The sequence below is a fragment of the Ctenopharyngodon idella genome, chromosome 10 (genome assembly GCF_019924925.1).
Source record: "Ctenopharyngodon idella isolate HZGC_01 chromosome 10, HZGC01, whole genome shotgun sequence".
NCBI lineage: Eukaryota > Metazoa > Chordata > Actinopteri > Cypriniformes > Xenocyprididae > Ctenopharyngodon > Ctenopharyngodon idella.
The window spans coordinates 30,184,521-30,212,416 of record NC_067229.1 but is presented as its reverse complement, the minus strand read 5'-3'; the positions used below and the strand labels follow the sequence as shown (position 1 = coordinate 30,212,416).

The 27,896-nt window shown below is 37.5% G+C and overlaps 3 protein-coding genes and 1 long non-coding RNA gene across 8 annotated transcripts in view; 2 read left to right on the top strand and 2 right to left on the bottom strand.

Moving 5' to 3' along the window:
* mtrex (Mtr4 exosome RNA helicase) overlaps window positions 1-1,825 on the top strand; it is a 40,931-nt gene extending 39,106 nt beyond the window's left edge. Inside the window, exon 27 of the mRNA XM_051910485.1 lies at window positions 1,550-1,825. Coding sequence (XP_051766445.1) covers window positions 1,550-1,602 — 53 coding nt within the window. The 3' untranslated portion in view covers window positions 1,603-1,825. The remainder of the gene's footprint in view (window positions 1-1,549) is intronic.
* On the bottom strand, window positions 1,053-17,134 carry plpp1a (phospholipid phosphatase 1a). 3 transcript variants are annotated; one of them, XM_051910491.1, is made up of 6 exons: window positions 16,703-17,134; window positions 10,078-10,229; window positions 8,202-8,482; window positions 6,206-6,263; window positions 3,647-3,823; window positions 1,053-2,215 (listed from the first exon to the last, which is right to left on the bottom strand). In XM_051910491.1, exons 1-6 carry the CDS (start codon window positions 16,758-16,760, stop codon window positions 2,096-2,098), a joined length of 846 nt encoding a protein of 281 aa, XP_051766451.1. In that variant the 5' UTR covers window positions 16,761-17,134; the 3' UTR covers window positions 1,053-2,095. The 3 variants fall into 3 exon arrangements, with proteins under 3 accessions (XP_051766451.1, XP_051766450.1, XP_051766452.1); XM_051910490.1 differs by lacking the exon at window positions 10,078-10,229 and adding an exon at window positions 13,731-13,885 and having other exon boundaries at window positions 16,703-17,133; XM_051910492.1 differs by lacking the exon at window positions 16,703-17,134 and adding an exon at window positions 13,731-13,885.
* Window positions 13,943-26,791, top strand: LOC127521301 (uncharacterized). Its single transcript, XR_007932324.1, has 3 exons — window positions 13,943-15,192; window positions 25,011-25,071; window positions 26,776-26,791. It is a non-coding gene; the product is annotated as an uncharacterized LOC127521301 (long non-coding RNA).
* Window positions 18,110-27,896, bottom strand: part of csgalnact1a (chondroitin sulfate N-acetylgalactosaminyltransferase 1a) — a 43,237-nt gene continuing 33,450 nt past the window's right edge. For all 3 annotated transcript variants that reach the window (XM_051910488.1, XM_051910486.1, XM_051910487.1), the window contains 4 exons: window positions 26,773-26,951; window positions 24,994-25,088; window positions 23,390-23,471; window positions 18,110-21,514 (listed from right to left, as the gene is read on the bottom strand). In XM_051910488.1, the coding sequence (XP_051766448.1) occupies window positions 21,225-21,514; window positions 23,390-23,471; window positions 24,994-25,088; window positions 26,773-26,951 (646 nt within the window). In that variant the 3' untranslated portion in view covers window positions 18,110-21,224. The remainder of the gene's footprint in view (window positions 21,515-23,389; window positions 23,472-24,993; window positions 25,089-26,772; window positions 26,952-27,896) is intronic.

Here is a 27,896-nt window from a genome sequence, read left to right as displayed (position 1 = left end):
GAATGCATGCTTTTTGCATTCATATAGCTGTAACAGACCTCCATACTCAAAGGGGCACTAGAGTTTCCTTTAAATGTCTGTTCCATTAAACCAGATGATATTCAGGTAACTAGCTATAAACATGTCCACTTCAACTAAATTGCTCATAATTTGCATGAAAGGGAAACCCATAGAAAAGTTAATGTTTGTCTTGCTCCGTGTATTATGAATTGCCATCTGACACTTTTCATAATGCAACAACACACTAAACTGAGCTTGTGCTTAGCATGTTGCTAAGCTAATAACACGGTATTAAGAAGCATAAAAATATGTTGCTCAAAATTGATTCCAATACACTTTGTTAACATTTTGCCAATCTAATTACACAGTATTCGTTTAGCTAGCAAATCAAAATCGATTCCAATGTTGTTGGGTGTTAGCATGCTGCTAAGCTAATTTTTCAGTATTTGATTTGCTAGCAAATACGTAGGTCAAAATCGATTCCAATACATTTGAATGTTAGCATGTTAAGCTAATTGCCAAGAATAGTAACAAGTCTAAAAATATACAGCACACACAAATGTCAAGTAAATAGCAGCCCATTTTTTTTTAGATTGCATTATCAATATTTTTCAATATAGAATGAGAAGTATATTTGTAGTCATTTGCACCATTGAGTTTGCTGCAATGCATTGTGGGATTGTCTGTAAAAGATATGCAGAATCACCCCATACCCTTATATAGTGCACTATTTGAGGAGACAGCCATTTGTAGTGGTGCCTGAAACCATAGTGGACATTGAGTACACTCGTTCAATCCCATAATGCACCTCAATGAATGTACAATTGATGCACACTGAATGGCTAACTGCTAAAGAATATCCATGCAGTGTTATGCCAAAAATAATTCCCACGTCTCCCCATAAGATGGTGTCCGCACTACTTCCGCCGCACTGTCCAACTTTGCTGACCTGTTTTCATTGACTCATTCAGTTGCTGATCGAACTGCAACGGCGACTGAAAGTAAACCGTTAACTGCTGTAGCCAAAGAACACAAAAATCACTAAGCACCAATAAAGAGCACATAATGGATCATTTAATCATTTGACAAAGTACAAAAAAGGTGTTGCTTTTGGCATTAAATGATATACAGATACAGTTAAAATGCCACATAAGTAAATGTTATGTTTTATGGTTATCTAATCTGTCGCGTAAAAAAAAGCTAAATCAGCTATTCTACCATATTAGACGGTTACAGTAGAACGTCATGATGTAACAGTTAAAAATGCCCATTGCCATTCCATAGACAGCTGTTGGCAGCTAATGCAGGGAATAGTATGGGAACTTAAGCCAAAATAAGGTATTATAATTTATGGAACAGCCTGAAGTGTCGTGTAGCATGTCTATGACTCCTTAACATGCTGTCTAACTAGGTAGCACACTAGATTTTGGAACAGAGCTTTATTTTAAACCACACTTTGACACTGCCTTTCCAGTTTGCACTTACGTCAGTGTTTTGAGGATGGCTATAGATTTCGTTTTAAAATGAGACATTTTCTTGTTTTTCACAGGTATAACGAAGATTAAGAGGGATATCGTGTTTGCTGCCAGTCTTTACCTGTGAATCCTGAGTTGTTTTTGTTTTTTTGAGCGCTTGCTTTTGATAGGGTTTTTTGAAGGCATTGGTCATTTTGCATCAAAACACTGAAGAACAGAATTTACATGGAACATAATTGTTTTATTTGTGTTCGTCAACGAGCATAATGGGTTCTTGTTTTCATCATAAAAGCGCAACATATTGTACATACAGTTTTAACAATTTTAATAAAAAAAAGTTTGTATAGTGATTTTTTTTCATACAGATAAAAAAAGGTTTTTCTTTTGTGGCATAATAGAGGTACACTTATTAGTTTTTGGAGATACACAGGAAGCTGTGGTAGCAGCAGAAGCAGTCCAGCCAAGGCAACGTGGGACAACGTCCATAAAGAGACCCCCAGAAAGGGGTATCTGGAGAACATAGAAAGCAAGGTTACATTCACAGGTTTCCACCCTAGTGGTCTGCCCTCATAGTGGGTGCATGCTGAAACCCCTTCCCATCGTCAGAGGTTCCTGATAGCTTAGTTTGGGTTCTCGTAATGATTTCCATTTGTAGGTGTTTCTTGTAAGGTAGTATGTGGGATCTCAGCCTCTTTCTGAGGTTCAACTTTCTTTTTGAAGAAATCCGACACACAGAAAACCTGTAGGGTGTGAGAGGTGAGATAATTGAGTCTCAAAGGCAGAGCCTGAAATATCAATGTTTGTTCTGTATTTAGCATTTTTAGTGCTTATACTGCACAACAGAAAATAACACTTGTCACTCAAACCCATATGTATCTATTTTCTGTGGAACACTAACAAAGGTGGATTAAAGGGGACTTGGGTTGTTGGACTACAAAAATGACAGATTTTGACCTTGTTTTGAGTAGTGGTAGATGAAGCACACAAATCAAGTACTTGAGTTAGTAGTAATATTTTATGGTATCTGTACTTTAAGTACTCCTTTTCAATTTTACTTGAGGATAAGTACTTGATTTTTAATGAACTTAAAAAGTACTTATTGATACTTAAGTACTTTATATTCCTCATTCTATTGCTCAAAAGACAGGTGGATGGGGAATTGAAAAGGTGGTGATTGAAAAGAATTAGGTACTTCATGTCTTGGAGCATGTGATGAATTCTTCAGTTCAAAATAATGAGAAACATGTTTTTATGGAATGTAGTGGAGTAAAAAGTATGGTATTATGCTTTGGAATGTAGTGAAGTAAAAGTTACCCAAAATGACAATGATAAAGTACAGATACTTGTACAAATACTTAATTGAAATGTACTTAAGTACAATAACAAAGTAAAAATACTTTGTTACTGTCCACTACTGGTTTTAAGTAAATTGAAGGTTTAGCTGAAGAATGAGACTTAAGATATTCAGCAAATGTTTTTTATCTCTACATTTAAAAGAAGCACTCTAGACATTCAAAAAATTAAATTCAGTGCTGTTTACATGACACCTTTTTCAACTAAAAACCATTCATTTACACGTTTTGGGGGCCTGAAAATAAAAACTTGAAAATGAGTTCCAAAGTGCAAGTTTACGAAAACGGTACCATTGTCATCTCCATGTAAAAGACGAAAATGGTGACGTCATGTGCATGTGTTTTACATGTTCAGTCTACAGGCACAGTGTTTCTTTACAAAGTGACATTGCCAACTACTGGCCTAGCAGCATAAATACAGCATTTTTAGTCACTTTTACAAATGTGTTAACAGGGATCTTCTGATGCAACAAATGCAAATGACGTGTAAACATACCCTTAAACTATAAAATAAAGAATATTAAACTTGAAACTGTACTAAAGTACTTGAAACTGTACTAAAACTTAAAGCTAAATGGAAATATAAAAAAACTAATGAAACTGACAAAAGTACATAGCAAAATGACTAACAATCTATAATGAAAACTAAAGATATAAAAATAAAAGCTAATACTATAATATAAAAAACCTAAAATAATACTCATTCTGTTGTTACATGGACATTACACAATATGAGTTGGAAAAACTAGAGGATAAGTAAATGAATTGGGTGATTTTTGGGTGAACTTTGGTCAGTTTGCGGTTGATCGTATCACTCACCACTAGTAAAGCCACGATAGCTCCTTGTATGAGGCCTGTGAGTACATCACTCCAGTGGTGTTTGTAGTCTGAGACACGGGACAGTCCCGTATAGACGGAGGCGGCGATCAGGAAGAACTGGAGCGTGGGTCGAAGGAGCCGTGCCCACTCAGCTTGCATTCTTGCTTGAAGATAAAGCTTCGAGGAAGGGAAAGATTGTTCAGACTCATTGAATAAGAGAGTGGTTTAAAATATGCTGCCTGCCAAACTCACACAGCACGTGACTTGCACTGATCCTCACGTGATGACCTACCTAACATGGTCATGTTGACCTCAGCCCACTGTGATAGTGCTGTTTTCATGTTATTGCAGATCCCATGCCACTAATTTTTTCCTGTTTATGAAGTGGCTCATTTTTCTTATGCCTAAGGGAAACCTCTAAAAAATCTGGCATGACGCATCAAAGCTTCCAGTCATCCTACTCAAAGTAAAGACTTCCTTTAACAGGAACCAACTCGAGTTATTTTAGTTGGCTGCACTGGGCCTCTAAGAAATGTAGCATGATGATTAATATTTAAGCATAATCTATCACATTACAGGTCTTGTTGTCAAATTCATTACTAATTTAGAGGTTTGATGGAGTGACCTGAGTAGAACGATAGTTTGCAACACAGTCATTGTGGGCAAAACAAGGTCTGTTTAACTACTACTACTACATGCAGACGTGCTTGTGTAACAGTATGAAAACCTAAAATTAAAACCGACATTTGTTTAGCAACTCTTAACACAAACTAAGGATTACTTTGACAAGTTGATGGGAAGAAATCCCCATGCTGGGCAAAGATTCCCAGAAATCTCTGGAGGTCTCTAAAAATATCCCCTTTAGAAATTATTCTTGAGTTTGTGTGTACTTTTTTAGTTTAGTTTTATGTGGTTAATGCTTGTAATCTAAGTTTGAACAGATGTGGTTAGGTAGTTAATTTCATTATCAAGGGATCAGTTTAGAGCAAACAATAATGCAATGTTATCTTTCTGAGTGTCAATGAACATTGACCTCGGGTCAAATGTGCTATGAGCTTTAGCTGCATGTCTTTAAAGCTTGTACTCTCATGATAAGATTATGGTAGGCTGTGTTTGCTAACAAGGCTGTAATGGAGAAGTTCAGCAGAATGACAAGACTGAATCAAAACACTGCTCTGTGACAGATAACAGGTGTTTTCCAATGGAAAAATCAATGTGGTAAAACATAAATCTACATACATTTATCCCATTTCCTGGTCACTCAGAAACAACGATGGTATTCACTGGACCATATTGGTTCTGGTTTGTTATTCAGTTATGTAATGTAGTTTAAATGTCAACTTATTAATCACAAACATCAGCACTTTATACAGTACAAGAATACTCCATAGAACTGAGAACAAATTTTAATTTACAGGGATGGGTCACCCAAAATGTAATATTCTGTCATCATTTACTCATCCTCATGTTGTTCCAAACCTGTACTCCTTTTTATCTTATGCATAACAGATGTTTTGAAGAATGATTTAACTGTTTGTTCATGAAAGTCAGTAGGGTCCAAAACAACATTGTTGACTTTCAATGTATGGGGGAAAAAGACATTTTTATTTTATGTTCCACAGAAGAAAGTCAGCCATACAGGTTTGGAATGACACGAGGGTGAATAAATGATGACAGAACATTAAAGGGTTAGTTCACCCAAAAATTATGTCATTTATTACTCACCCTCATGTAAGACCCGTAAGACCTTCGTTGATCTTCGGAACACAAATTAAGATGTTTTTTTATCAAATCCGATGGCTCAGTGAGGCCTCCATAGACAGCAATAACACTCCCTTTTTCAATGCCCAGAAAGCTACTTAAAACATTTAAAACAGTTCATGTGACTACAGTGTTTCAAACTTAATATTATAAAGCGAAGAGAATACTTTTTGTGCGCCAAAAATAACAAAAAAGCGAATTTATTCCACAATATCCAGTGAAGGGCGATTTCAAAACACTGCTTCATGAAGCTTTGAATCTTTGCGAATCATTTGTTTCGAATCAGTGGTTCAGAGTGCCAAAATCACATGATTTCAGTAAACGAAGCTTCGTAACGTCATAAGTGTTTTGAAACTTCAATAGTTCATGTGACTTTGGCAGTTTGATACGCGCTCCGAATCACTGATTCAAAACAAAAGATTCATAAAGAATCGAAGCTTCACTGGATATTGTGGAATAAATTTTGCTATTTTGTTATTTTTGGCGCACAAAAAGTATTCTTGACGCTTTATAATATTAAGGTTGACAGACTGTAGTAACATGAACTGTTTTAAATATGTTTTAGTAGCGTTCTGGGCATTGAAAAAGGGAGTGTTATTGCCTCACTGAGCCATCGGATTTGATCAAAAATATCTTAATTTGTGTTCTGAAGATAAACGAAGGTCTTACAGGTGTGGAACGACATGAGGGTGAGTAATTAATGATATAATTTTCATTTTTGGGTGAACTAACCCTTTAACATTTGAGTGAACTATACCACTACAAATGACATGTAAAGAATAATAAAAAGACACTTACTGCCAGGAACAACATGCAGTACATGGAAAAAGAGGAGTGACCCGAGTAGAACGAGAGTCTGCAAAACAACAAAGAATCAATGTGGGCAATGCAGAAGGGCTGTTAACTACTTAAAATGTGCTTGTGCAACAGTATGACGTGTTAAAGTCGAAGCTGACATTTGTTTTGCAACTCTGTAAAAACAAACTAAGGATTACTTTGACAAATTGTCAGGATGGAATCCTAACACTGAACCTAAGATTTGCTTTGTCCCATTTGGCCCAGTAATACACTCCCTTTAAAAAAGCACGCAAACACCCTTTTCCGGGTGATAAAGGCATGCTCGAGGGATACACGTGTTGACTGGTGGGGTCGGGGCAGGGGAAGCACGGAAAGCGTCAGAGAGGGAGGGTGGTCTGGCTATCCGGCAGGCTTTTGTGTGTTCCTGTTTACTTAAGCTTAGACCACTTGTCGACTAGGAGCATCCGCCTAGTGAATGGCGGCAAATAAATCTGGGAACAGCCAAGCAGCACAGCACTAACTGCCATAAAGTCAACCACTGCAACGACGCCAGATCTTTGTGGTCCTGCTGATTGAATTACAGACCCAGTCATGAGACAAAGTAGAGCTAAAGTAAATTATCTGAGGTGAAGCTGAAATAAAGCATTGCAGACTGAATGTGAATGTGCCTGATTACCGTGAGGACAAAAATTGCACTAAATGGCAACAGACTCAAAGAAATGATGACTTCAGATTTTTAAATCATTAATACCTGAACTGTTTTGACTTGACCAGGAAGACTCTCTCACCCTTTTACAAGCAAATACACTTGCTTGCCTAGTGAGAAGATCCCTTTTTCCTGAGGAGAACACTGCCGTGTGAAAGTTGACCCGGGTTATTCTGGGCTCAGACCCATGCTGCTCTTTATTTGTTCTATAAATGGCATCGTCTCCTAGGCAAACACTAGATAACCACTAAAGATGTGAGAGAGAGAAGGGAACCACACCTATGTTACATGAGAGCATTCTGAGAGGTCCTGGGATACTGCTGGCCTTGAGTCTGTCCCAAGAACCCATACAGAAACCCTGCATGCTCTGAAACAATTTACCACAGGATTAGAGACCACTACAGCGTGTGAACCACAGATTTCCACCAAGAGCCTGGGTGGCCAACTGTGTGGACAACTGACCCAAAAGGTTCACAACAATCACTTCAGAAGAAGTCCTTCATTTCAATGCTAATGAGGGAGTTCTTGTCAATGCCAGATACAAAGGACTCATGGCACACTTGAGGTCACAACTGAACTGGTTCTGCTAATTGGACACCTCCCAGTAAATCCCTACAACTATGGCTAATTCCATGTAAGATCCATCTGCTTGAAAATGTTCAGAGGCCAAGTTATTTTGAGGGACAAACTTATCTAAAAATGAATGTAGATGCAGGCTAGACTGGTTAGGAAGTTTCCAGGATGGAACCACATTAAATAACTAATTTGAGGGATTCCTACTTCCACCTCAAGGACAAACTTCCCTTTCTTACAACCTACTCTTCCAGGACACGCAATAGTCCAGGGGTGTCCAATTGTGCTCCTGGAAGGCCTGCAGAATTTAGCGCCATCACACCAGCCTAGATGTTTCTAGTGATCCTCAAGACCTTGATTTAGCTGGTTCAGATGTGGTTAATTAGGGTTAATGCTAAACTCTGCTGAAGTTTGCCCTCCAGGAGAAATACTGGACAACCCTGCAGTAATGTTGTTAAGTGAGGGTTGTCCAATCCCACTTCTGGAGTGCCTCCTCCCCGCAGAGTTTATCTCTAACCCCAAACCACCTGAACCAGCCAATCAAGGTCTTTGATAATTTGATCACCTTTTGACCAACTAATCAAGATCTAGGATCATTGGAAACTTCCAGGCAGATATGTTAGAGCAGATCAGAGCTGAACTCTGCAGGAAAGTGGCCCTCCAGCAGCAAGATTGGGCACCAGAGTTAAGGTAAAGAATAACAATTAGTGAACCTACCTTCCCTCATTGACCTTGGTTGAGTCCCCAGTACAGACGAAGTCCTCGATATAAGCCCCTCCTGTGCAGTTGATCTGCGTCCAGTCCGGTTTGCACACATCCAGGAAGTGTGGCCGCAGCCGGCCAATGGAATACTTGGCAATGTCAGTGAGTGATTGGCTCATGGCGGCACCAAACACAAAGGTGCCAATGGCCTTATAGATACAGGCCACATAACTGTTGCAGAAAGACTTTGATTTGATGCGGTTTAGATAGACTGAAAGGCACTCCCCTATGATCATCTGTGATGGGAGAGGAAGCAATGAAGCATTATTTTTCTTCGTTCTGGTGAGAAAGTCAACAATTTTTGTTACAACCAGTTATGTATTTGTAAAATGAGGATACTTGAGGATTCTTTTTGTATTGTTTCTCATAAGGATGTCCACACGTACAAGAATAGAAGACAAGACCGAACAGTAGAAGCACTTGACAATGCAGCTATCACAGGGAATTCCCTAAAATGTCCCTAACATCACAGTTACCCATGTTTGCATTGCCTCCTTTAGAGGTTATCACTGTTGGCCTTGATCAGAGTAGACGCCATATTTAATTTGACGTTAACAAGGCTTTGAGGCATGGGGGTAGAGTCCGTTCCACATGTCGCAAGATCCCCGGATCACATGTGGATTACACAAATCATGTTTAACAAGTAATTTTTGTGCTTTTGAAGACTTTTCTTCATCAACTGAACAATTAAGAATGAAGTACACACCAGTACAACATACTGAATGGGCTGTACTTCCGTCTCTCTCATTATGTCTACGGTCTAGTGACTGTAATACAGTTTCGCTTTCTCTAAAAAGGATTTGTTTCTGTAGTTTTGAGGAGTTTGATCTATTATAGAGCTTGGGTAATGTATAAAGATGCTACAATTCTTTGTACTTTCTTTTTACTTTTGTTTTACTAAAATATGCAGGTTAAAATACATCGAATTCTGCATTTTTAAAATATACATTGGCAGTAACCTAAATCAAATGTTTTAAAAACATTTAAGGCAGAGGAATATGGGATTTTAGCTCACATGGGTGACTGTGAGGTTATACAGATGTGAATGTGTGTGTGTATAAAATGTATGTATGTATGCATGTATATAATGTTAACCATAACATAAGCTCAGTTTAAACATTTTTAAACACACTGATGTTTCTAATACCCTTAAAAGGACAGTGTTGAATTGTAGATGGTATCACACAGGACAAAAAGCCGGCATTAAAGAAACAGTTATGAGATGTAACCACAGAGCGCGTCTCCAACTCTAGTCTAAACGTCTCACCACAAGACTTTCTGTGGTATATGGGCTTTTATGGGAGAATATATGTGGGAATATATATGACTCCAAGTTTTCAATGCGCGTAGTTATTAATGTCACACGTTTGTTGCGAGTTTGAAGTCACAATGTCTCATAACAAACCCATCCAGGCAGTGAATGAAGTATTCAATTTCAGTTCTGTTCCTCACACAAAGCTACTGTACGACTTCAGAGGACTTGGAATACAGCGCATGAGCCATATGTAGCACTTGACAGCTTCCAGTCACTGTATGCTTTAGGAAAATAACCAAATTAAATTCCTTCAAAGCTTCTCATTTTGTGTTCAACAGAAGAAAGCCCATCATTCAGGTTTGGACTAAATGATGACAATGTTCATGTTGGATTGAACGATCCATTTAAGCATCTATCTACAGGACTGTATGTCCTTTGAACTGTGGTTAGATCTTAAAGTTCTGTTTCTTGAGCTGGCATGAGAAAAGTCATACTGACCAGAAAAGCACAAACATTAGAGGCACAATGAGAGGAGAGAGGGGGTGAGCTGTAAGTAACAAACAGACGGGCACTTACAGTAAGCACAGTGATAGGAATCATTACTCCTCCTAATAACTGATAGGAAATGGTGTCTTCTTTATATGGGTAGTTGATAGAGTCATCGTTACAGAAAAATCCTCGTTTGAATGTTTTGTGTTGTATTGTGAGTATTGCGAATGGGAGTCCAACTAGCAAAAAAAAGCAGTGAGAGAGAGAGAAAACAATAACAAAGGTTAACAGAGTGATTCGTACCCTATTCTCCCCTTATTCAAATGACGTTCTCCTCAGGGAGGTGCTCGTACAGAAAGAAAAGCTGTGGGTTAGACAGACATTAGGTTTTCTACTTGAACTCATTATGAACAAAGGGTTAGAAAGTAGGTGGTGTAGCAGCCGGGGATGAAATTTTGCTAAAAGTTGCACTTTGTCTTTCCATAATGTAAGATATTCTCATTAAAGTGCATTTTATTGCTTTGTTTTCATTCTCCAGTGGTTCTGAGGTCGACATGGGAAGTGGAACGTGTCAAATATAGCTCAAATGATTCAATGGCACGCTATGATGATGGGTAGATCTTGTCAAAGCGTTGAGTATTTATATGTCTGAACATTTAGGTGAGCAGTTGAATGGTGTGAAATACTTTTTCTTTCTCTCTCTTTCAAGCCCTGTTCACAAGTGACAACGATTTTATTGTTTTCTATGCATCATTTTATTATATCACTGTATGTGGGCAGAGTCAATCATATAAAACATCGTAAACACTCACAGTAACATTAACTTCTCTGTCTTACAGAGTCTTGACTACAGTACCTCACAGGAGACCGATGCGAGCTTCACTGTCTACCATTGGTAGTCGCCACATTCAATGAACACACCTTCTCACTGATGGTGAATGACATTGGGTCGCTTTATCGGTTTCAAAGTGTGAACAAGGCTTTACAGTCCTTAAAAATGCCTTTCCTGTGGTTTTTTCACACTATCGTGTTATAAAACAGCTCCTAAATGCTGCTTCACCAGTTAGAATCATTAAAGCGGCAACATAAACATCACAAAGGAGTGATGCACTAATTGCAGAAACTTTACAAGCTTGTTGGGGACATGAAGGTTACTCAAGCGTGGCAGCAAAGCATATGGTAGAGATTAAGACATTTACCCAACATGCAGTGAATATGGTCTGCTGAGACATTTGTGTTGCGTGTCCATGAACCGCTCAATCTACTAAGAGCTGGATCAAAGCAGGTTACTCAGTGCCACCGAAGTCTCCTAACATTACACCGTATCTTCTTGCTATCTCCGGTGAAAGCTGCATTGTCATGGTCTGTGATATGCTGTCTGAACGTATGGGATTTCAGAGTCATTGGTGTAACATTCACGGCCAACAGATCGCTCGTTTAGATCGTCACTTGCGCACTGCCTGAACTGACTTGGCAGGCAAGTGGAAGTTGAGGGCTGCTTACATAGAGGTCAAACCCAAATCTTGCACTATGGGATGTTTGAGGTTTTCTCAATCTTGAGGGTTATGTCATATGGGTCTAATCGTGGAAAGTATTGCTGACATTTTTGGAGAGATGTTTTAGAGGCAAAAGTATGGCATCTGTGCTCCAGAAGGTATCAACTATCCATGCTTATCACATTCCAGACGGATCACAATATCCCAGATTCGCTTTCCATCGTCTAGATTCTAGATTGTCTAGATTCTGAGTCTAGATTTTTTTTTTTTTTTTTTGCAGAATTTTGTGTTAAAACTGTTTTCATGCACATATTTACACAATAAACTATGTCAATAAGCATGGCGCTTGAACGTGAGTATTTGAATTGTGACTAAACGCGATCTTTCTTAAACATTCAGGACGTTTCTGTGGTTTGGTAGAAGAACCCTCACATGATGTAAACCACAAATTCTGCCTAATATGCAGTTCTGTTTGCAGCAGCAGCAGCAGCAGCAGTAGATTGAAGAAGGGTGCGTTTAAATTCAGAGCCAAAAATACCTCAAACCTGAGCTAATCTGGAACAGCTAAAGGCAATTCCTTGTACTTGGTGGACATCCTTGGCTAAGAAGTTGATGACAAGCAACATGCCCAGAGTATCCCTAGCTGAAATATCTTGCTTCAAACCCAATTTATTGTCTACACTGGACACATGTAGTCCATCATGATATGCAACAACTAGATTGCAGTCTGCACTGGAAGTGTCTTTTATGTCACACCTTTAGTTTACGGTTTCTATTTTTGACGTACAGCACCATTTTATTTTCGCCATTTCTCTGAAATGAAATCATTTTATTTGCAAAAGATGAATGTTATTTGTTATGTATTTAAATAACTTCTGACTGTTGCACCAAAGCCAGCCTGTGATTTTCTGGTTTCTGGCTTGTCATCTTTAGTACAAGCCAGAAACCATTAGTATATGCATATCATCACATTGTTTTTTTCCCCATATTTACAAAAAAATAGTTTTGCTCACATTTTATATACAAGGCCTGTCGGTGCCGATAGCCTAGTGGTTAGCGTGCCGACATATGAATGCGTTCACGGTGACCCGAGTTCGATTCCCGCCTCGAGGTCCTTTGCCGATCCCGCCCCCCTCTCTCCGCCCAATGCTTTCCTTTCTGCTCTCTACTGTCCTCTCCAAATAAAAGCACAAAAAGCCCATAAATTTAACTTTAATATACAAGGCCCAGTATTGTAATTAGTAAGTAACATAGGTCCTCATTTTTTAAACAAGCAGAAAGAGTTTTTTTTGGTAAATATGTAAATATCATTCTTAAATCAATTGTAGCTTTCAATGTAAATTAGGGCTGATAATTATTTTCATATTACGGTGGATAATCAATAAATGCCTTGATATTAAAATTCTAAATTATTTTGTTTAATTAAAATAAAAATGTTTTTAAAAAAGTAACTAAAAACAATTGTTGTAAATGCTACATTACATTAGGCATCACAGTATTATAATGTGCAGTATAAAAAATTGAAACATTTAAATTATTATTGTTTTTTAAAGTTGAACTATTATCTTTGTAAATAAAAAAATAGTGGAAATGTGCATGCACTACTGAATGCCCAATATCAAATAATGTGTATAATTTAAAATAAATCTCTAAAATTGCCCAATAACTGATACAATACTGATATACTGTGCGTCCCTAAAAAGAATTCACACAGAAATTAATTCTCCTCATGTAACATTAAGTGTAACATTATTTTGCTATTATAAAAGAACCCATGTAAAGTTAAGGAATTTAAACTAACTTAATTTTCAGTGTAGGTTTGAGCTCATGAGCTGACTGCTCCATTTGTGGGCATTTATACTCGTAGCTCCAGCACTTCCAGTGTAGACAACATCAGCTGACAGTGGTCTCTCTCTTCCAGTGTAGATACAATGTTCAACGGCCTAATGCAATCACAGATGAAGTGACTTGGACAGCTGCTTTCAATACAACTAATAAAGCTCTACTGAAATTGCAGTTTGCACCTGTTCAGTGCTCAGGAGTCATGTTGAAACAGCTGCTCTTCAGTGTCTGTTTGTTGGTTTACAATGAAAGGACACATCCTGTGACTGCAATAGTCCATTAAACTCTCAAGATGAATTGCCAAATACCCCTTGAAACAAGCTTGAGTGCACTACAGACTTTCAAGGGAGGACGCTGGGCATGTAGTGTGTGTAATATGCTACTGTCTCTGGGATTACTTACACTACATATGGGAAGTGTGAAGCCCACTGTGTAGAGCACAGTGGAGGTGACTGTGCTGGTGTGGAAGGGATAGCTGATGCTCTCATCATTACAGAAAAAGCCCCGCTGATACGGTTTGATTTTACCCAGGTTAAATGCTGCAAGTGGGAGGCCGGCTGTGGGTGAAGAAGGGTTAACAATGGGTTAACAATTTGATAAAGGGTCTACCAACCAATCAAACGCAAGGGCTGGTTTCCAGTGTTGATGACTGGCTGCTGCCACCTAAGAAATATGAAATACTTAACGGATGTGGGTTTATAATGGCAAAGCTTGTTCGGAAAGGAAACCTGTCAGGTGGTGTAATAGACTCAGACTTTGTTTGAATATCTGTTATTTTAAAGTGAAATATGTAAAACCAACTGTGCCTGATGACAGTTTTACAAGGGGTCAATGACATTTAAAAGTGTCCATGATAAAGAAAAGGAAACAATCTTTAAAGGAAGTTCTTAGAAATGTACTCAGAAAAGTTTAAACTTAATTACTCATGTGGTGTAATCATCAGGTAAAAAGTAATAACATTAAAACAACTGTTTTGGAATTTTGTAATGTGTCTAAATTAATCATGAATTATTCGTTTTTTGGGAGAGTTGCACCACATGACATTTTGCAACCTAAACTAACCTTGCCTAAAGTTACATTAAATGATATTTTATGAGACTTGCTAACCTTGACACACAGTTATGAGTCTCTCTATGATGTCATTTCCTCTTTCTTTTGTTCTGCATGTTTCTACATGGTGCACCACATGACTTAATTTGGTAGGCAAACATTTTTCAAATATCAAAAAGCAGTGAAGCAATTTTGTTACAATCTTTTTCTAAAAAATTATATAATATACTAATATACTATTATATAATTATACTAATTCAAAGTTAAAAACATGTTCATCCTCAGAGAGGTGTATTTAAGTCATTGCATTGATGTATTATATTTTGTATGTATTTTGGAATGAACTAATAGATAGAACAAAAGAAATTAGCACCATGACATCATCCATCTCCCACAACCAAGGGCTAAATTAATCACAACCACACTTCAAACACTTATTTCCAATGTAAATGCTTTCTTTCATCCTTGCTTGGTGCTCATACTAGACACATTGCTATTGTCACATGCAGCCTCTTAAATTATAGCTGACGCTAATGTCTTTATCTATCCTGTATGGCACTAATGCGACCTGACGGTTTAAAGTCTAACGTGAGAGCTTGTATGTAAACTTTGAATCCACTATAGCCTCAGCCTATTGTTACTGCTGTTGCAAAGCATTATGGAAAAACAACACAAACCCTCATTCATAAAGCCTGAGGCTCCTCTCCCAGTAAAAGACTATGGGTCTGTTACTGACGCTGAGTGCATGTGACATACGCACACGCATTGATAAAGCTGGCTGCTCAAGCCTGAAAGAAGGAAGAGCTGAATTGAGGTAAAGCTTTAATTGTTCTGTGCTTCAATGAAGCCCCATTGTAATTCAAATGTTAACAGGGCAAAACAAACACAACTTGGAAGTCTTTTGGGTTTAAACCCATCAGTTCTGGTCTGCTCTTCTGTGTAGTTTCATAGTTTGAGATTACGTGCTACCGGTGGTATGTAAATATACATTTGCAAATGCAAAATCTGATAAGGCTTCCCCGTAAAAAAGAAAGACGTGTGACACACGAGTGTCTGCTTGACAGCCACGATTGTGAGCTACTTTTGAATGAGAAAAATCACCAGCAAATGTGTTGGGATATTATACTTTATCATACTTAATAATAATAATCCTTATAAAATGCTAAAATTCCCTCATATGAAAGTGACTTAGATGGCTACTTTGTGGAAATTCCTGTTTAAAACATTTTAAAAATGCCAAAGTGCATGATGGAAAATTAAAAAAAAAAAAGATCAAAACTTCCATCATACATTCTGTAAAGACTGTGTAGCCTATTGGGGAGCAACTAGATTAAGCATATAACAGTTAAGAATAACATTATAAGGTTCCCACTTATTTTGACCAGTGAATTTCCATGATTTGTTTAGTCATTTCTGATTATTTGGATAAGAACTTAAAAGTCATTTTACAGGAATAAATCACATTATTATGTGATATAAGGGAGACCGGTGCTAGTTGTCACATTGGGAAGTTGAACTTAGTTCTCAGGACAAGCATATTTTCATAAATGTCCAAGCAGTTTCTAATATTCTACATCTACTGGTTTACTTTTTAAATGTGCTTTAAAGCCGGTTTAATTGACAGGTTCCATTGTGACAACTTACCCCATATTGTGAAACAACATGCTTTGCCATTGGGGCAGTGAACTCTATATTTCTTACTAGACAATATTATAGTCAAGAAGTTAGGTTATTTGATTTTACAGAAATAGACATACAAAAATAAACCCTGAAAAATATTTGCTGGATTAAAAGTGTGACAACTATATACATATTACACTGCCATGCAATAATAGCCTATATTATTACAATAGAGTTTATGGGCTGCTGTTTAAAAAAACTGGTTTCTCAAGAAATCTTTAAGGATTTTCAGTTAAGTTTCGCGTGCCATTGTTGTGCATAAGAGAATATCTGCATAAAGGTAACGCCCTGATATTACGGAACATTGATAACGCATGATGGGTGTATGATGACGGCAGTATGCATTATGACGCACACTATATGGGTATCAAACGTGGTTATTGTGCAAGTACTATTGCTGCAATGTTGAATCTCATGCAATTAAATAACGTGCATGACAACATGCATCTAAAACAACTGATAAGTCCAGATACGTCTTTAGTATAGGCTATATATGTCTTTAATATCTTTCTGTACAGCACTTAGCCTATGAACGCCTAAACAGGTTATAAATAATTGCCACTCCGCTATAAGGCTCACTGCAGTCAAGACGATATCTATTCAAATTAAAAAAATAAGTAGGCTACTTGGAAAATAATGCTTACCGAGTATTAGGCACGCGATGTCAAGCAACATAAAGGGGATTCCTCTGGTTTCGAACATCGTTCGGCGTGTCACTGTGGGTCGGTTATGAAGATAAAGGCTTTATTTAAGGCGTCCTTAGTGTTCCCACAGTAAACAGACTGACGGAGCGTCCACCTCTAGTGCTCTACTGAAAGAGAAATGAGCTGCACGGGCGCGCACTAACGCGAGCTCAAACGCTCTTAATAACATTGACTGTGTAATGACGGCTAATAGTCAGCAGGAGAGAAGATAGAGCGAGCTATTTGGTTGTAGTTCCTTAGATAAGAAGACCATTTCATCGTATGAGGTTAAGAATAAGCGATAACGAGCCAGTATCTGATGTTTCGGAAGGTCAGATTAAAAGGACTCGTGTGTCTTCGGACTGCACACTGTCGAGCTTCTGCTAGCTGTCATGACGGATAACAGCTGAGGCTCATTACAGCCAATCGCGTGTCGCTCAGGTTTAACCACGCCCCCTATGACCATATATAATTAGATCTATATCATGACTATATGAGAAAAAAATAACCTACTAGCAGTGCTGGGTGTAATGAATTACTAAGTAATACTGTCATTTAAATTACTTTTGCCCAGAAAAAAAAAATCGATTACTCGTCTTAATTTTCTATAGGCTAATTTAATTAGTTACTTCTGATGTAATTGCATTAAATACTGTATAGACTATTGAACAATCTATATAAAATAGCGGATTTAACATCAAAATTTAACGTCTAATGATAAAATGTATGTTTTTAATGTAACCCTCTCAATTTAAATACTGTTCAATGGGTTGAGGTTTATATATATATATGATTTAGAAAGTAATTAGTAGGCCTAATAAGAAATAGTACTTTTTAGAGAGAATAATTACTATAGTAATCTGTTGATGATGTAATTACTAGGTATAATTAATTATTATTTTAGAATAACTTACCCAGCTACTAGTCAACAGCTAAACAATTTGGGAATTTATAAATTAATATTGTGTGAAAAGCATAATTTTGGAAATATTGGATAATAATAATAATAATGTTTATTGTAGCAAATGTCTATAATAATTACAAAAAGAAGGTTCTGAGAAATTAGATCTTACTTTTAGCCTAAGATTTAATGTTTACAATGTTTATGTAAAAATAATGTAGTAATATTTTATTAACAGAATTAAACAAGAAATTAAGAAAAAGTGACTGTCATAATAAGTCAATAGCATATCATAATATACATCATCACAGCGAGACAAATAGAAAATAGTAGGCCTAAAGAATGTTCATTCCGTCTGAAATTATGTTGCAATACTGCCATCTAGCGGTGAATGATACACAAATCATTTTCATTCGTAGTCAATATTATTAGTAGCCTAAATAAATGAAGACGTATGAAACTTAATGTCACATTCTTTTGCTTTATTTTTTGCTTTGTCCTCACAAAATCTAAATGTTTTTTCATTTACAATAAATGAGTTTGTCCCAAAACAACATATTTAAAGAATACAAATAGACAAACAAGCTTTGAGTTTTGGGGTGAAAATGTCCCCCAATAAATAATTATTTTGAGCTATTCTACTCCACTCTAGGAGAAAAACAGAGTGCTTTGCACCCTGAGATCTTTGATATACCTGACAAGACTTGTATTCTGCCTGAACTTCAATACAATTCTGCTAAATCTGAATATTGTAAATTGAGAACAAATGTATTTGGAAGAGTCATTAAATAATCTCTCTAACCAATACTGTTAATACTCAGTACTCATAATACTCCTTGAATCCTTCAATACAAAATATCAATCAAATATAATAATTGTTGCTCTAAAAAAAAAAAAAAAAAAAAAAAATTCCCCTTTAAAACAATCAGGTCACTGTCAATTTTCACCATTAGGTGGCGCCACAACATTAATAAATCAAGGGTAACATAAAAAGAATTGCAGTTCTTCGAACCGCTCGTCATATAAACTGTCAGCACAGTCTAGATACATGCATTAAGGCTCTTAATCGTCTTACTCAACGATTCACATTTAAAGTTATGCACCCACATTATACATTAACCGCAATAAGGCATTTTCTTGTATTCTAAAAAAAAAAAAGAAAAAAGAAAGAAAAAAGAAAAATTGAAACAATGCGTCTTCTTTAAATGTCATTTGTACTAGTTAGTATAGTACAGAACGCTTTCCAAAAGACAGCAGTTTATCAGCGTAACTCACTGACCACGTGAAGTGCACTACAGACACATCATGTGCTGCACCGCGATAATACTGTGGATCTTTTTGTAGCAATCCAAAGAGACTTGAAGGTCCTCTGCTGCACACCCACGCTTGACTATCTTGTCTTTAGGGAATGTCTGTCTACTGCTCTGTTCCTGTGGCGTCTCTTGGTTATATTGTTTGGGTTTGCATATGTGTGTGCGTCTTACTAAAACCGGCTCTTCAAGGCAGTACTGTATTTCTTCCCTTCCCCTCTCATGCATAACATAAATGAATTCTGTCACCATTTACTCGCCCTCATGTCGTTCCAAACCGAATCACTTTTTCTTCTGTGGAACACAAAAGGAGAAATTCGGAAGAATATTCATGTTGCTCTTTTCCATGTGATTACTATAATTAATGCAGAGCAAAAAAAATTCAGCAAAAGTACTTATTTTAACTGGGACTGGGTTGAAGGTCAATTTGTCGATCTAAATCGATTCTCATTGGATGTACCTTGAATCTTTGATTCACCTTATAAATCCCAAGTTGATGCATGAACAAAACGTCACTACAATATTTGTAGCACGCCTCTTTTCCAATAAATTGCATTAAGCTTTGTGCATTGCTACTTTTAATATAAAACAAAGGTATCAGCTTTCCAATTCTGTCAATTAAGATATTAAAAATAAATAAATAATAAAAAAATAATACTGCTCTTTCATGTGGCGTGACAGATCGTTGTAGCGCCTCAGTTAAGGCGAAGCAGCAGCGCGAAGTGCACGCGAATCTTCTCTTCCTTTTTACTCGTTGTACAGCACGAAATAAACATGAATGAACATAAGAAGGTATGTTGAAAGAAACTGTACAACTTACCGAAATATATCATGTGATTAAGTCGCTTAATCAGTGTTTCAAACACGGAAAGACGTCAATAAAACAGTTTGTAAACAATCACGTAATGGTATATCAAAAAAGTCATTCAATGATCATAAACTCGATAGCTTGAAAAATGAACTCTAGAGAGGAGCATTTTACTAAATATATGCACTATATTATTTTAATTAACCTGTTTTTCAATATTTAATGTTGAATGTTCAAATCCATCATGGAGTGTAACAGCCATGTCCCTCCTGACAAAAACAACAGAAACCCTCAGAGAATTTGTAATGGTTATAAAGGGAAATGTATTGTTTTAATGGAAACTGTAATGGTCTCTGTGGGTCTACTGATAATTTGTTGCCTTCTGTTGGTGGCATGTTAAAACCACTATATCCTAATGGAATATGGCTCAAAACAGGGTTGCCAGTTGTGTGTAACAAAACCAGCCCGAAGGCCAATCAAGACTAACCCAAAACAAGCCCAGTGATCCTATCCATATATCAAAACTCAACATATGCCACACCTATACTTAAAATAGGCCTACATATTTTAGAGTCACTGTTATGCAGTGTTGCACTGTTACACAATTATACACAATTTCAACTTGAAAATCACTAGTATAATCATAGTCTCAAAGGCCCCTCCCTCACAATATATCGACAAGTTTACAAGTAGTCCAGTTCTATAGAAAAACTGCGAAATTGCCAACAGCTTCTGGAAACTATTTGGTAATGGTTTTAATGGTTAACATGTTTGTAATGGTATTTGTAGTGGAAACCATTAGAACTTCTCTGATGGTTTCTATTGTTTTTTTTTTTGTTTTGTGTGTGTGTGTTTTTTCAGCAGGGACGTTTAAATGTTTATATTTTTTTTAAAAAATCGTAAAAAGTTATAATTTTATTAATATAAAAACTCTTTATGTGCAATTAAAATGTTTGTATACAAATTGAATCTTGATCAAACTGAAACGAATTGCAAGCTTGTGAATCGAGATTAGAATTGAATCAAATCGCCAGCCTGCAAATCAAAATCGAATCGTGAAATTTATGTCAATACCCATGCAGCCTAATCATTTTTATGCTATATTCCAAGCCTTCTGTCATATGGTAGAAACAGGATAACATTTTCAGAGTTAAAATCACAGATCAGTCCGATTTGTGATTCAGTTCACTAAACCAGGTTTAGTGAACTGATTCAATGAAATGATTCAACTAAAAAGTTTGTTTTTCTCTCTCAAAACGGACATTGCTGTTTCTTTGAACATCATTTTGGGCTTCATGTGGACCTCTTTTATTTTGATTTTATGGTGCAGTGAAATGAATGACCAGAACATTTTGGTTCCACAGAACAAAGAACGCCAAATGTCATGAGGGTGAGTAAATGAGGACAGAAAGTTTCACTTTTGAACCATCCCTTTAAGAGCATGTATAGAAGAGGTAACATCCATCAAGCTTTTTTAGCTCCACTTCGCTGTTTCTGTTTTCGGAGGTGTGCCTCGATCTCGTGCCGGAAGAGCAGCATGCCCAGCTGGCCGTGTGAGGCCTCGTTCATGGCTTTGGACTGCATACACATCTTGTACTGGTCCGGGGGCAACTCATCAGCGCAGCGCTTCTCATGCCACAGGTGGAAAAGGCCGCGTGACGGGGCACGCACTACTAGTAGATTACTGTGGAGGTACTTCCTGTACAGGTGAACATCCTCGCCACCCCAGCCTTTAATGTCCACATCAAATCCCCCTGTAAGATTAGGAGACATTATGAAATTTCTTGAATGGCAAAAAATGGAACCCTCAAGTAGTAGAGAAGTGGAGCTCATGCACATAATGCCAGTCTTCTCAAGATACTAAAATCCAAATTCTAGCTATTAAAATAATTAAAAGTAATTATTAAAACCGTGTGTTCCATTATACGCTGCATTTTCACCGTCGTGTCAAACGGTTCTAAGAGCGGTAAGTAACGATTCCAGTTATATTTCCACTTGAGCCTGGTACAGCACAGCATGGCACGATTACAAACCGTTCTTGGCCTGGAATTCTCAGCACGGTTGGCTAACTGTGCTGAACAGTGAATGCATGTAGTGATGTCGCCTCTCAGGATTGGTCACCGTCTGTTGCCTGGCTAACAGTGTCTCTGTAGCTGGCTAAGCTCTCTATTTGTGTAACGTGAACACAAATTAATACAAAAATTAAAAGAAATATCTGATCATCCTCCATAACGCAATCACTATTTACATCTCATATCGTCTGTAAACTCTTGTGTTGCCAAGGCAAATAACTGACACATTTGTATTACATTCCAATGAGCTCTGTTATCAACCCCAAAGTGGAAAATGAAATCATATCCGTACCGGCTGGGCTGGATCGGCACAGAATGGAACAGTTAAGCAATAAAAAAACGGTTTGCCCCAATGGTGGAAAAGTGGCTACAGTCTTAACATATTCAGAATGCATGTTGTCAGGTAACCTAAAAATCTTCTTAAAGCGACAGTTCATCTAAAATGTACTCACTCTCCTGTCGTTACAAACGTTTACGATGTTCTTTCTTCTGTGGAACACAAAAGAAGATATTCTGAAAAACGTTCTTTATCCATACCCACCCATCCAACATTTAAACGCTTATTTATGGGTGAATCAACATCATGAATAAAGGATTAGTCAGTTAAATTTTGCGACGCTATATCAAACGTCTTACTTTTCATACAGATATGTACTTTTGTACAGAACTTTAAAAATTAAAAGTTGATTTATATATATTTAGTTTATCTTTTTATAACCATTTAGCATTAAACATTGTTTAATATTGTTTCAATGTTGAAACAACTTAATCAAAAAACATGGACCAATGTTGTATGGATAAAAATAATTCTTTTGAGTTCCACAGAAAAAAGAATTTCATTTAGGTAAATGATGACAGATTTTTCATTGTTATGTAAACTATACCTTTAAGAGAAAAAAAAGGCAGTTAAGAAGAATTTTATTCTTGAATTCTTGTCAATCAGGCAGAAATAGCCTACTATTCCTATTTATTTAAGGCAGCAACAGCACATTTAAACAGAACACTGTACTGTTAATGTGGTCAGCTGCAATAATAATGCATCCGCAAAAAGAAAATGTTGAATAAACACTTGTTGTTAAAAGGAAGTTTGAACTTCCCTCAGGACACACAGCTTTGTTATCTGTTCCTGTGTTGTTGTGTAGGAAAGCATGTAAATGTGTGTGTTCAGTCTGAATCTCCTTTTGAACAGTAGTGTATAACATGATTGTGCTTATGAAATGAAGTATTGACTTCCCTTAATGGAGCATGTGGAGCAAATGGATTTTTGCTATCTGTCCGCTGAGATGTCCATGGCCATGTGTCCGTGAAATGCATATACTGACTGTACTAAAATCTCTGCTGAAGTATCACTATCAGCCCTTGTTGTATCAGGTATCATGTCCACACAGGTCATCGGTTAAGTCATGAGAACCGCTCAATTTACACAGGTTAGACCTGTTTTGTTCTCTGAGACTGCATTATTATTTGACAGTTCATGCATTTTACTTCTATATACTGCCTTTACATAACTGTTTCAAGTGCTTTTACATCCAAAATGACCTTAAAAAGGACATTTACCTATATTGATGAAATCGGATCTGTATTGGCAGGTCATTCCAAAGCCAAAGTCCCTCCAAAAGCCAGTGTCTTTCTTAATGATCTGTAAAAGAATGATTCCTGATTAGTATAAACACTAATATACTCCTTTATAGTTGTCTACTACTGTCTGCTGTCTTATGTCTCATTCACGGTCCAATATTAACACTCTCGCCAAGTGCTAAATTTGTGAAAAAATTGATCTGGGGAGTAACTGCCAGTTGCAAGTAACTACATAACAAACACAAAGAATTATGGTGATGTGACACAAGAATTTCAACAAGTGTTATTATTGTTAAAGGTGCAGTATGTAATATTGATAGCTAGTGGTTGAAATGGGTACTGCAGTCCAAATTCAAAATATGGGAGAGAGTTGTTTCCCCCCTCCCTCCTCAGACTTGATACTCATGTGAGTTGCCAGATTGAGGACACACAACAGAAATGAGTGAAATTGACAATGGAGAGCGACAAGCCATCTCTCAAACGCATCTCCAATATTTATTCGCATTTTAATATGCCTCTGGTCATGGTGCTTTTTAGATGGATTTTAGGTCTGGTAGAATCTGCAGTCTCTGACCCAGTTTGTTTACTGGCTTTCATGGCTGCAATACGCTGGGTTTTCACCAACTGGCAACCCTGGGTGTGGACATACTACTGGGTAAACTGGCAGTGGGCGGGATGTTGCTGTTTGATCATGTCTGCAAAGTTACAAAGCACAAAGTCACTCCAAAGGGAATTATACTCTCTATGACTAAGCACTGTTTCTGAACTCCCTGAAACGCCTCGATTGTAGTCTTGAGTTTTTAGTCAGTTCGTTTGCTGGCTTTCATGGCTGCTGTTTTCTCCACCACCCAGAATGCTCATTCAAAGTAGAACAACTGGTGGTAGCATTGTTTTTCGAAAAAACAAACATGTTTCCTAAATCTCTGCAAACATATTATGGTATTTTTATGCTTTAGTACAGTAAAAAAACAAAAAAAAACAACAACAAATTTTTCCTCAGTGGAAAATTTTCCATCAGAGGCTTATTTATGATTTTTTCCTCCAGATATGTGGCAACACAAATGTGCAATTGTTCTTGCATTAACCCACCAAAATAAATATATCAGGAACAAAATCATGAAGGGTCTTCTTGATTATTATTATTATTATTATTTCTTTTTTTTTTTTTTTTGCAACAAATGCAGTTAAGAGAGACAGAGACTAACTTGTATATGTTTTGTCCCTGTTTGTCCCTAATATGCATGGTAATAGCTAAATAATATCACTCTAATAAGAGCAAAAAATACATTTTATTAATATAAATATTGCAAAATATATAGTCATGGCCAGTTAGAAATATTTGGGCCAATAGATTTTCTCAATTCAGTCAGCATTGGTGGGTGTGGCAAAATTAAATTTTGGCCCGTAGCCTCATGTCAGCTTTCTGCATTATCAGTACATTTAATCAAGCTCTTTATTATCTACATGCTCAGAATATCAATGCCAAACGACCGTGATGATTGTGTGTTCCATCACAATGCAGCAATTAATCACATCAAACTTGATGAAGCATTTTAATCTCCTCATGAAATGAGTTGCATTACCAGCTGCTGTTCCACAGGGGGGATGTGATCATGGCTGCCGTAGATTACAGCTGGGTTGTACTGGCTGAAGAGAACAGGGTAAAACACTTTCTTTCCTAAAACAGAGTAAGACAATGCCATTACACAGCTGGCTATGACACAAACACACCATATATTCCTCACTTAAGCACTTTATTAGATGGTCATCCACTCTCTTATATAGTCTCAGAAACAATATAAATGTATTTACACTACCGGTCAAAAGTTTGGGGTCAATAATTGGGGTTAATAATTTATTCCTATAACACAAAGCTGAATTTTCAGCATCATTCCTTCAGAAATCATTCTAATATGCTGATTTGATGCTCAAGAAACATTTCTTTTAATTATCTATGTTGGCCATTTTTAAGTGTCCAAATACTTTTTGGGCTGCTGTATGCATATACATATATATACACACACACACACACACACACACACACACACACACACAGAGCGATCAGGCATAACATTATGACCACCTTTCTAATATTGTGTTGGTCCCCCTTTTGCTGCCAAAACAGCCCTGACCCATCGAGGCATGGACTCCACTAGACCCCTGAAGGTGTGCTGTGGTATCTGGCACCAAGATGTTAGCAGCAGATCCTTTAAGTCCTGTAAGTTGCGAGGTGAGGCCTCCATGGATCGGACTTGTTTGTTCAGCACATCCCACAGATGCTCGATTGGATTGAGATCTGGGGACTTTGGAGGCCAAGTCAACACCTCAAACTCATTGTTGTGCTCCTCAAACCATTCCTGAACCATTTTTGCTTTGTGGCAGGGTGCATTATTCTGCTGAAAGAGGCCACAGAAACCAAGGAGTACCGTTTCCATGAAAGAGTGTATATGGTCTGCAACAATGCTTAGGTAGTTGGTACGTGTCAAAGTAACATCCACATGGATGGCAGGACCCAAAGTTTCCCAGCAGAACATTGCCCAAAGCATCACACTGCCTCCGCCAGCTTGCCTTCTTCGATAGCGCATCCTGATGCCATGTGTTCCCCAGGTAAGGGACACACGCACACCCAGCCATCCACGTGATGTAAAAGAAAATGTGATTTATCAGACCAGTCCACCTTCTTCCATTGCTCCATGGTCCAGTTCTGATGCCCACGTGGCCACTGTTGGCATTTTCGGTGATGGACAGGGGTCAGCATGGGCACCCTGACTGGTCTGCGGCTATGCAGCCACATACGCAACAAACTGCGATGCAGTGTGTATTCTGACACCTTTCTATCAGAACCAGCATTAATTTCTTGAGCAATTTGAGCTACAGTAGCTCGTCTGTTGGATCGGACCACACGGGCCAACCTTCACTCCCCATGTACATCAATGAGCCTTGGCCATCCATGACCCTGTCGCCGGTTCACCACTGTTCCTTCCTTGGACCACTTTTGATAGATACTGACCACTGCAGATCGGGAACATCCCACAAGAGCTGCTGCTTTGGAGATGCTCTGACCCATTCGTCTAGCCATCACAATTTGGCCCTTGTCAAACTCGCTCAAATCCTTATGCTTGCCCATTTTTCCTGCTTCTAACACATCAACTTTGAGGTCAAAATATTCACTTGCTGCCTAATATATCCCACCCACGGACAGGTGCCATGATGAAGAGATAATCAGTGTTATTCACTTCACCTGTCAGTGGTCATAATGTTATGCCTGATCGGTGTATATATTGTATAATATATATATATATATATATATATATATATATATATATATATATATATATATAGTGGTTCCTGTTTTCTCTCACCAGGCTGGGCATTAAGACGGCATGTGTTCAGGAAGTCGGCTGTGAAGAAGATGTCCACATCACAGAAGAAGAGCAGGACATTGCCTCCCTTCCAGGCACGAGCGCCCACATCCAGCCCTCGACCCCGAGAAAACTCCTCATTCAGCTGGATCAGAGTGAAGTTACGGAAGTTCAGCTCCCTGCAACCAGACACAAGAAAATCACAGACTGTCTCATAACTGTCACTGGAATGTTCTCTCATTGACAAGCATTAAGAACAGAACAGCCACAATTATACATTGTTCTTAAACAACATCTGTTTTTCTGGAAACAATGCCATATCAACAGGAAATAATACCATAAGCATCTGCAGACCTTCATGACTGTGTCAAGATAAATGTCTCTTAAAATATTAGATAATTTGACCTTTTTTTTTTTTTGACCTTCATAGAAAAAGGAACTAAACAGAGAGTTACTGACAGATTACAACACTGTGAAATATGTGAAAAAAATAATGTGTTTTTTGAACATTCAAGCATGAAAACCTATTCTAGTAGAACACAAAAACAAAATCAAGACTTTGTAAAAGGGCATAATACTGCCTTCAAGGCTTTTTTTTTTATCTTAAATATATTTAAAATCTTTTGACAGTCATTAAATTCTTTAATGAAATTGGTATCAAAGTTTTCAAAACCATGCGAATCCAACATGAATACAAAGAGTACACTGCCACCAAAACTAAGCAGCACTAAATATACATGTTTTACTGTCTGTTGCGGGAAAAATTAAGTTGATTGTGACGGGAGTGAAAGATGTGCTGTGATTGATGGTGGGTGCAGATTTTACAGCGTGACCCGCATCAGTTCTCATGGAAGAGGGAATAATAAGCATGGTTGAGGCAGTCTATGTGACTATGAATACAATCAGCCGCATAGACACAGACACACGCAATATGATTAAAGTGTAATGTGCTGGGCTTGAGCCAAGCTAATGTATAAGCTCAATGCCACCACACACAGTGCAGATAATACCTGCTATTAAAGCCATACAGCTGTTTTAGCAGGAACAGGAAGAGCTACTTCCTTTATATTACTGAATCACTAACAATGTAGCACCACGGTATCATCCACTCCACTCTAATGGAG